General features: G+C 38.8%; 2 protein-coding genes across 3 annotated transcripts; both read left to right on the top strand.

Moving 5' to 3' along the window:
• Positions 1–2,830: 2,830 nt before the first annotated feature.
• LOC141914052 (uncharacterized) lies at positions 2,831–6,898 on the top strand. 2 transcript variants are annotated; one of them, XM_074805317.1, is made up of 5 exons: positions 2,831–2,884; positions 5,130–5,161; positions 5,263–5,501; positions 5,600–5,691; positions 5,794–6,898. In XM_074805317.1, the coding sequence occupies exons 1-5, from the start codon at positions 2,846–2,848 to the stop codon at positions 6,388–6,390; spliced, it is 999 nt and encodes a 332-aa protein (XP_074661418.1). In that variant the 5' UTR covers positions 2,831–2,845; the 3' UTR covers positions 6,391–6,898. The 2 variants fall into 2 exon arrangements, with proteins under 2 accessions (XP_074661418.1, XP_074661417.1); XM_074805316.1 differs by having other exon boundaries at positions 5,576–5,691.
• A 296-nt stretch (positions 6,899–7,194) lies between these two features.
• On the top strand, positions 7,195–9,595 carry LOC141914046 (uncharacterized). The gene is made up of 6 exons (XM_074805309.1): positions 7,195–7,283; positions 7,598–7,614; positions 7,726–7,955; positions 8,036–8,103; positions 8,390–8,411; positions 8,584–9,595. The coding sequence occupies exons 1-6, from the start codon at positions 7,203–7,205 to the stop codon at positions 9,195–9,197; spliced, it is 1,032 nt and encodes a 343-aa protein (XP_074661410.1). The 5' UTR covers positions 7,195–7,202; the 3' UTR covers positions 9,198–9,595.
• Positions 9,596–10,099: the final 504 nt, after the last annotated feature.

Raw genomic sequence — 10,099 nt, 5'->3', positions numbered from 1 at the left:
TCACTTTTACATTATAATATTTCGCTTATTGAATCGATAAAACTTGGGCCGTATGGCTTCGTTGAAGCTTAGATTTAAGATCGGTCTAAAACTTGTCCTGCGCAGTTAGTTCAGTTGGTTGAGTGGAGGATTGCGAACCAAGAGGTCCCTAGTTCGAAATCACCTCTGGCGTTGGCCGCCGAGACACATACATTGACTAAGCCTCTGCTAACTTAGTCAGGTTGTGAGGGATAACAACCTATAAAAAGGTCCTGGCCGTCTCTTAACCCTTTCAGTGCTGACTAATCAATACCCTATATTGCTGGAAATGATTTGAAAATTTCCACCCTAGTGTGTTGAATAACAAGAATACCACTATAGTGCGTCTACACCGCGGCGCGGTGTATCGTTAGTTACTAATATTTCACAATGTTTGACAGGTGCAAAAATTAATTACTAATTACATCAATACACCGCAGTGCGATGTACTAGCAAAATCCATCACCAATTCATACACTGCACTGCGGTGTAGACGCACTGAAAGGGTTAAGACCCACTAGAGTTACACTATTACTTACAGTTTGGACTCTTCTCAACTGTAAAGCTTCATTCGATTCTTTATAGCCATCTAACAACATACAGTTTGTCTTCTAATATATCGTCTTGACCGTCCTTTGATCTAGGGGCCCAAAAAATCCGTTGGTGAATTATTACCGATTTTCTACCGTTTTAAAATAGAATTAGCTTTAGAACCGAGATGATGAGTTTAGACCGGTCTTAAATCTAAGATACGACTGCGCAAATGACTCGATCGAAATTTTAACTTTGTTTTTTCGACGTACAGACGAAGGCTCTGTCAGTGTTTATATTTTCTGGCGGTTTGCATTCGCTTAATAACACAGTTGGTAAAACGCGAAGAAGACAAAAACATTATTTTAGAAAAACTTCTTTTTATAAAAGTAACATGAATTGCCAGTATTATTATTATTATTATTATTATTATTATTATTATTATTATTATTACATTTTATATTATGATAGTTATTATTATTGTATGTATATAGATCAAGATGATGAATCGGTAATGAATTTTCACATGTGCATGTCATGTCGTACACATGCGCATGTACATAAACGACGACATGCGCATGTCTTTAATTTCCTCAGATTATGTTAGTTATTATTCATACGCGCGCACCCGCGCAATCGAACATTATTACGAATTATGTAAAAAGAAATTTTATTCATTCGTACGAATTATTAGCAGGTTTACGACGTACCGGAATATTCTTTATAGTTGCTTTGTTTTGTTGATTATTTTTTAGAGTATGTACGGCTGACCGTGATTAGTAGAATCAACCAGTCGTCGTAGTTATTGTCTCTGTTTATTCGGGTCGGAATTTCGTTACTACGTTCATCGTTTCTATGACGATCAAATCGTCTTGGTGACAATTTCTATTTGAATTGTTGCAGCTATCGACCTATACACGCCCCCTCCAGACATTTAACAGACATTCACAATTATCCAATAACGTACCTTAGATATTTTTCTTTGGAAATGAATAAGGGTTTCTTGTCTGAACCATCGATTTTAGTCCAGACTTAGCCATTCAACAGTTGTTTGTCTGAAAGGGGTTGGTACAGACCGAGGCTGCAGTTGCTGAAAAGTTGTTTATAGTTAACCACCAGTGTATAGGTTGACATGGTGACAATTAAAACTTCATTGTTACAATGGTATTTATTTACCGGTTATCTTTAACCAACTTTTCAGGAACCGCCACCAGATTGGCGGCTGCTTTTCTGCTTTGAAATCTTTTTTTCTTCAAATTTGACTCTCAACTCGATGGACAAACAATTAATCGGTAACTAATTGTACGATTATATGTTTAACATAGGTATATTCACATTTCTACCCTTATGTTTTATGTTTACGGGAAAATTGCATTTTGCTAGCTTCTTATCGCTCCTAAAAGGTGGCGCCACTAACAAAAAATAATGGTGCTATTAATGGAATAATGTCGGGAAATTCTAGGGACCAATTTAGTTGATGTTTTTAGGGGAATCGGTTTTTAAAATACTGCCACCTAGAGTCAGACCTTCGAACTATTGTCTCTGCTCCCCTGAGTCTGTGTAGTACATGTAATACGTCACTGACTTTGAGAAACCATGGTAACCATATCGTAGTAACAATAAGAAACGACGGAGGTAAAGGTATCTTCGGTTGTCGTTTTCTATCGGTGACATTTAAAACTTCGCTCCGAGTTACACCGAATCTACATGAAATAAAATGTGTATAACTTGAACTTCTCTCATATTCATCGGAATCCCCGAAAAATCTGATTATTTTTAAATGTGACGAATCGTACGAAAGCAGTGCGTCATCTATTTCTGTGTCTGATAAATATCTCTGTTTAGAAATAACATTTGAATAAAAAACCAGTAAACTACAAACAATGAAATAAATCATGTATCATAAATGTATATTTTCACAATACATTCAAACGCTATAAAATTTTGTATATTAAAAAAAATACTGTATGATTATTGATTATACACGTCATGTATCTGTATAAATTGTGTTGTTTTGTTTTGCTTTTGTTTGCGCAATGGGTCCAGAAATGTCTTCGAGAAAGTAACCATTTTGTATTGAGCATTAATTTCCTTGTCAACATATCGAAATCCACCAAGAAGATTACTGTGAAGATTCACACATCAACCTAACAACCAGCCCTCACCTTTCCGTGAGTACCACAACCGCCAATGTTTTTTACCTATAGATGGCGCGTTGGTTGTATCACTTTTCTCGATGAAGACGACATCTATCCACGATTGAACGCACTGGTGGGGAAAGCCAAGCATATACAAGATGGCCGCACAGATTAACGAAGATATAAACGAAACTGAAGTAATTTAAATTACACAAGGCAGATTTCTCAAAGCAACTTAGCTCATATTTCTAGTTCACGGTGGCTGCTGGCCGTGAACCAGCTCAATATCACAGTGACTGGACACAGGGCACAAGCCACCTCAATTAGTTGGTCTCAGTGGCTGGGCACAGAGGGCACAAGCCACCTCAATTGGTTTGTCTCAGTCACTGGGCACAGGGCACAAGCCAGCTCAATTAGTTTGTCTCAGTGGCTGGGCACAGGGCACTAGCCACCTCAATTAGTTTGTCACAGTCACTGGACACAGGGCACAAGCCAGCTCAATTAGTTTGCCTCATTGACTGGACGCAGGGCACAAGCCACATCAATTACTGTCTGTCACACCTACTCTCCGTGCGACGTTTTGGTCCGTAATTTCGTTAATAATCGGTTTATCTACCTTTATTATGCATCAATTTGTTCAGTGAGGAATTTGCATTCAGAAATAAACAACAATTTTCACTAAAGTTGTTTTTGTTTTCATTTATGAGCGATAGTTTACTCAGCATACGCTCGCGTAATGCTGAAAAATCCGCTCCGCGGACGCTCGGAAACGTTACAGTGACGTCATCACCTGCTCATTAGCATATCAAAATACAGTAGGTGGCGCCACGTGACGGGCCATAAAAGCCGTTTTTCAGCATTACGCGAGCGTATGCTAGGTAAACTATCGCTGATAGAAGAAAACACAAACAAATTTCTGCCAGTTCATGATTTATTTCTGAATGCAAATTCCTTACTGAACAAATTGATGCATAATATTTACAGATCAACCGATTATTAACGAAATTACGAACCAAAACGTCGCACGAAGAGCATGTGTGACAGACAGTAGTTTGTCTCGGTGACTGTACATAGAGCACAAGCCAGCTCAATTAGTTTGTCTCAGTCACTGGACACAGGGCACAAGCCAGCTCAATTAGTTTGTCTCAGTGACTGGACACAGGGCACAAGCCACCTCAATTATTTTGCCTCAGTGACTGGACGCAGGGCACAAGCCAGTTCAATTAGTTTGTCACAGTCACTGTACACAGGGGCACAAGCCAGCCCAATTAGTTTGTCTCAGTGACTGGACACAGGGCACAAGCCACCTCAATTATTTTGCCTCAGTGACTGGACGCAGGGCACAAGCCAGTTCAATTAGTTTGTCACAGTCACTGGACACAGGGCACAAGCCAGCTCAATTAGTTTGCCTCATTGACTGGACGCAGGGCACAAGCCACATCAATTAGTTTGTCTCAGTGGCTGGGCACAGGGCACAAGCCACCTCAATTATTTTGCCTCAGTGACTGGACGCAGGGCACAAGCCATCTCAATTAGTTTGTCTCGGTGACTGTACACAGGGGCACAAGCCAGCCCAATTAGTTTGTCTCAGTCACTGGACACAGGGCACAAGCCACCTCAATTAGTTTGTCACAGTCACTGGACACAGGGCACAAGCCAGCTCAATTAGTTTGCCTCATTGACTGGACGCAGGGCACAAGCCACATCAATTAGTTTGTCTCAGTGACTGGGCACAGGGCACAAGCCACCTCAATTAGTTTGTCTCAGTGGCTGGGCACAGGGCACAAGCCACCTCAATTATTTTGCCTCAGTGACTGGACGCAGGGCACAAGCCATCTCAATTAGTTTGTCTCGGTGACTGTACACAGGGGCACAAGCCAGCCCAATTAGTTTGTCTCAGTCACTGGACACAGGGCACAAGCCACCTCAATTATTTTGCCTCAGTGACTGGACGCAGGGCACAAGCCATCTCAATTAGTTTGTCTCGGTGACTGTACATAGAGCACAAGCCAGCTCAATTAGTTTGTCTCAGTGACTGGGCACAGGGCAAAAGCCAGTTCAATTAGTTTGTCTCAGTGACTGGACACAGGGGACAAGCCACCTCAATTAGTTTGTCTCAGTGACTGGGCACAGCGCACAAGCCACTTCAATTAGTTTGTCTCAGTCACTGGACACAGGGGCACATCCACCTCAATTAGTTTGTCTCCAGTGACTGGGCGCAGGGCACAAGCCACCTCAATTAGCCTGTCTCAGTCACTGATTGGACACAGGACACAAGCCAGCTAAATTAGTATGTCTCCGTCACTGGACACATGGCACAAATTTCAGCCAGCAGATGGCTGGATCATTTTGTCTCTCAGTGGCTGCAGGATCAGGGGACAAGTCAGCTCAATTTCATACATTTGTATTATAATATTAACATTAATTCATTATGATTTTTAGACCGGAGCTACAGAGCAGGGAATTTCCTATCGGTAAGTATAGAAATAGCTGAGCTATTTTAGCATGTATACAATTTTCAGGAACATTTCTGCGAAAATAATTGACACTAAAATTGTATTTCATTTCATTGTAGTGAATTAAGAGATTATATTCACAGGAAGCTAAATGATGATGGATTTGTTCGTTTGAAAAATAGTTTCCACGATAATTTGGACGCTCGAGATCGAGATGAGTGTAAAAATGTGTTCGAATTATTGGACATTCTGGAGAGGCAGATGGTGATAGATCCCGAAAAAAATGATTACCAAGAACTAATCATCAATTTGAATGAAATTGATCGAAAAGCAATTGCTGACTATATCAGCGGTCAAGGTAAAAATTATGATTAAAACGTGTTTTTTTGTTGAACTCGGATGAAATTCAACATTTTCAAAATTCTATTTCAGTCGACCCAGCGTTCAGCCCGACAGTCAACCCAGCGTTCAACCCGACAGTCGACCCAGCGTTCGTTAATGGGAATAATCGAGTGGTTTCCGCTGAATCGGTACCGGTACACCTAGCGGTAACTTATACATTTATTTCTTTCCATTTGAAAAGTTTCTTTTCCATCAAATATCGAGATGTTTTTGATCTCTAACGTTTTTTTTTTTTTTTCAAATTTCAGTCCAACAACAAAACCTTTCACTTTTGTTTACTTCACGATGATGAGGAGGTCGATGGCCGTGAAGATCGCACTGACCGGGTGGCCGATTATATAAAGGAATTAAAAAGTAAACTTGGCGATGTTAAAATTTGCACCCCTGATTCATTTCCCGAGGTCGGCTGTATCCAGGGACCACGAGATATGTGTGTACAGAAATCCTACTACAGGATATTATACCTCGATGACAAGACATGGAACAGTATGCATAGCAAGTTAACTACGGAAATCCTATACGTCAAAATGATCATTGAGGAGCTCTTCTCTGTAATACCGGTTGTGACGACACCCGAATTGCGGAGAGAAGTTCGAAAAGAATATCCAAGTCTGGGCGCTTTGATAAAAACCAGTTACGAGATAACCGACAGAGAGCACTGGAACGCCATGAAATCCATTTTTGAGGTTGCCAAAAAACAGTGCCAAATTCGTGAAGAAGATGAACGGCTACAGGAAGAAATGAATGAATTAGAAGACGTCGCTCTTCCAGAACAAGCAGCTGCAGAAAACTCGCAGACTGATGAAATCGATGAAGGAATAGCTAGTTTAGAGTTAACCGATTAAATCGTGGTTCAGAACGAAACGAGGTCTTAGCTGTATCACCCTATGAGATCGTCGTGATGATATTCATATTTCAAACCCTAGTGGCGAGTTTCTTGGTCGAAGGTTCTTCTCTGGTCATCGAACCCGCTTATAATGTCCTGCGTGGCGCTTAGCGGGTCGAGGGCATTAAAAGATAATATTTATAACCATGACATCATCGAATTGATAATGCTTGGATTTGATATTCCACTCGGTGCATTATAATCGAGGAGAACTGATCGTACTTAAACTCGTCCGCAGAAACTTTGTACGCATTGGAGATAAATTTTGAAAAAAGACTTCCTCGCTTTTAGATAAAATAAACGACTCTTTATTTATGTATAACCTTTAATAATATATGCAATATGTATTAGATTGATAAAAGGTCAATGAAAAAATGAAACTTTGTTTTAATTGTGTTGTGGGTTATAAATTCTTGTTATATAAAATAAACAACTCTATTTATGTGTCACCTTAAATAATATATACAATATGTATTCGATTGATAAATGGTCAATGAAAAAATGAAACTTTGTTTTTAATGTTTTGTGGGTTATAAATTCTTGCTATAAATTGAGATTATCTGAATCTGAGAAGAAACTGAGAATATCAACGAATTCCATCTCGAACGATTTTTCCAGTTTTTCATAGAAAAAAAAACAAACAAATGGAAAATTGATGATGTTGGATGTAATTGAAGTTAATTTTATTGATAAAGCGCCATCTATCCATGTTCCCCTTTAAGACACACTACCCGGTAATAATAGTATATGGGAAAACCCGTTGGATTAAAGATGGCGACTCAAACATTGCAAAGAGTTATCCCACCTGGATATGCCTTAAACAACCAAGATACACAAACAAACATGGATGAGGTAAAATTACAACTGCTTCTTTAATTCAGTGAATAGAATTTGTAAACAGTTCATTTCTAGAGCTGCCGGGTCTGTTTATGGTAAAATCGATCACGATTTTGAAAAAAAAGTAATGTACAGGGTAGATAGGCGGCCGGTCAGGTCATCTTTAAGGCTCAATAGTGCGGAGAAAGAAGGTATCAATATATTTTTTAGCCTTAGTCAGGTCTGGGGACAAAGCCAGCAGTGGCTGGTCAGTTTGTTTCTCAATTAGCTAAAAATTAAGTGTTGTATTGGAATCATTACATTAACAATGCTTTTAATATCATTTTCAGAATGAAACTCTCTATCGGTAAGTATTAGGGCAGTGAAATGCTGCACTTATTATGTTCATATGTATAATTTTCGAAGAACATTTCTGAGAAAATATTAGAAACTAAAATTTTATTTGATTTTGTATCAGCAAAGTGAGAGATCATATTAGTCAGCATCTGGCGGAGGATGGATTAGTTGATTTGAAAAAAAAGTGCTTAAGAGCTGATCAGCGAGAAAGATTTAAAGATGTACCTTCTTTGATGGATCAGCTTGTATCAAAAGGGTATATAGAGCCCAAAAACAAAAACTACGAAAAATTGATAAAGAGTTTAGATGAAATAAATGAAAAAGCAATTGCTGACCATATCAGAGGTTCAGGTAAATAACGATGTTAAAAACTTGTTTTTCTGTTGTTAAAAATTCCGGTGAAATTCAACATTTTCTATATTCTGTTTCAGTCGATCCAGCGTTCGCTAAACAGACTAATCTAGTAGTTTCCACCGAATCAGTACAGGGAGACATAGCGGTAACTTATACATTTATTTCTTTCCATTTGAAAAGTTTCTTTTCCATCAAATATCGAGATGTTTTTGATCTTTAACTCGCTAATCAGAATAATTTAGTAGTCACCGAATCGGGTGCAGGTAACTTACCTAAAACAAACCACAGAAGAAAAGAGCTATATATGAATGTGCAATATTATCTTTGCGCTCCAAAATATTGTGTTTGCTGAGATGGTGCTTCTGTCCACGATATTCTATGAGATATCAAGATATCTCAGCGTTTATCTAAATCTCCTTTTAAAATTTCAGCCTGAAGCAATAAGGGATCAAGGTAGGACATCATGTATAAAAATACTGATCTTATTTGAGACATAAAGATAAATCTTCTCCCCTTGTTCAAAAGATTTGGAAAATTTACCCAGCCTGACATGAGTTTCTTTGATGGGAGATCAAACCCCTTTTATGTAAAAATCGACGAATCCCCTTCTTTTACTTATTCGCAGAAGATTTCCGAGCCGCAGCGGAACTTCCCGAAGCGCTACATTACGAAACCTATCAATTCTGTTTACTGTACGACGACCGGGCCCGCGACCGGGCACTCGATTACAAAGACATGTTTGAAAGGGAACTGGAAGATGTTAAAATCTGCACCCCCGATTCATTCCCCGCGGTCGGCGGTATACAAGGATCACTTGCCATGGCTGTAAAGAAATCCTGCTACAGAATATTGTATCTAGATGAAGAGACATGGGACAGTATGTGTAGCAAGTTAACTACGGAACACCTTTTCGTCACAATGAAGGTAGAAGGAACCTGCTCTGTAATACCGGTTGTGACGACTCCCGAAGTCCGCGAAAAAGCTGAAAAAGCCTTATCAACACTGGCCGGTTTGATAAAACCGATTTACGTGATTACCGACAGAGAACACATGAACGCCATGAAATCCTTTTTGAAACAGGCCGAAATCGAGGGTCGACGTCGCGAAGAAGATGAACAGAAAGAAAGGAATGAAGCAAAACGTGTCGCTCTACGAAAACGAGCAGCTGAAGAAAAGAGAAAAACTGATGAAATCGATGAACAACTAGCTACATTAGCTGGTCTACAATTAACTGATTGAAATCACTATTGTGAAAGTAACGATGATAACCTTTCCATCACAATATGACGAAATTGTGATAATATGGACCCTATGACATCATCGAATTGATGGAACTGATTTGACATTTCACGTGGTGCTTTTGATTGAACACAAATGGCCAAATTCGGTTTATCGAACTGATAACCGAATGCGTTTGATTTTCGAACTATTTCCGGAATATAGTTCCGACTAATGGACATTCGGTTTCGTTTAGTTTGACTATAGTCGACTAACTCAGCTAACCGAAGGTGGCCAGATGATACTTGTACTTATTCTTATCCGGCGGAGATTTTTACGAAACTGATTTTCTAAAATGAGGTTGTTTTCCATTAGAAAAAAATAATGTCTATTTTATAATCTGCATTTATATAATAAATGTAATAATTTATATAATATTTAGATAATTAATGAAAAAATGAAAATTTGTGTTTATTGTGTTGTGGGTCGTGGCTTCTTCGAGATCGAGTCGTCTCTGCTTTATCACCGGGGTGTAGTCCCTCACTCGTCCTCAGACACTGATTTTGAGATTCTCATGTTATAAATTGAGATTATCCAAAACTGAGATGAAACTGAGAATATCAACGAATTCCATCTCGAAATATTTCTCCAGTTTTTCATAGAAAAACCCGCAGCTTGAAACTGTATACATGGAAGAGAATACTGAATGCGAATAAAGGAGTGTCGTATGTAAATTCCAGTATTTTGGATAAAACATAAAAATTCTGTTCAATTAAAAATCATTTGCGTATTTTGCGAATAATACTTGTTCACTTTGCAAACTGAAAATGTTTTTAATTCAACAGATAATTGATAAAAACCGGTTCTATATTAAAATCACCCTGCGTTCGGGTTTCTGCTTCACAACTAGACTCGTAGAGTTG

Source organism: Tubulanus polymorphus, chromosome 12 (assembly GCF_964204645.1).
Source record: "Tubulanus polymorphus chromosome 12, tnTubPoly1.2, whole genome shotgun sequence".
Lineage (NCBI taxonomy): Eukaryota > Metazoa > Nemertea > Palaeonemertea > Tubulaniformes > Tubulanidae > Tubulanus > Tubulanus polymorphus.
Note: the sequence above shows the minus strand (reverse complement) of the source record. Positions and strands in the feature narration are given on the sequence as shown.

What these genes read in the sequence shown, in the direction of transcription:
- LOC141914046 (XM_074805309.1), top strand. Translation starts at nt 7,203, where the DNA reads ATGGCGACTCAAACATTGCAAAGAGTTATCCCACCTGGATATGCCTTA. An exon ending in CAGTACAGGGAGACATAGCG is followed by an intron (nt 8,104 to 8,389) that starts GTAACTTATACA and finishes TTAAAATTTCAG; the next exon opens with CCTGAAGCAATAAGGGATCA. An exon ending in TGAAGCAATAAGGGATCAAG is followed by an intron (nt 8,412 to 8,583) that starts GTAGGACATCAT and finishes ACTTATTCGCAG; the next exon opens with AAGATTTCCGAGCCGCAGCG.
- LOC141914052 (XM_074805316.1), top strand. Translation starts at nt 2,846, where the DNA reads ATGGCCGCACAGATTAACGAAGATATAAACGAAACTGAA. An exon ending in GAGCAGGGAATTTCCTATCG is followed by an intron (nt 5,162 to 5,262) that starts GTAAGTATAGAA and finishes ATTTCATTGTAG; the next exon opens with TGAATTAAGAGATTATATTC. An exon ending in TGACTATATCAGCGGTCAAG is followed by an intron (nt 5,502 to 5,575) that starts GTAAAAATTATG and finishes ATTCTATTTCAG; the next exon opens with TCGACCCAGCGTTCAGCCCG.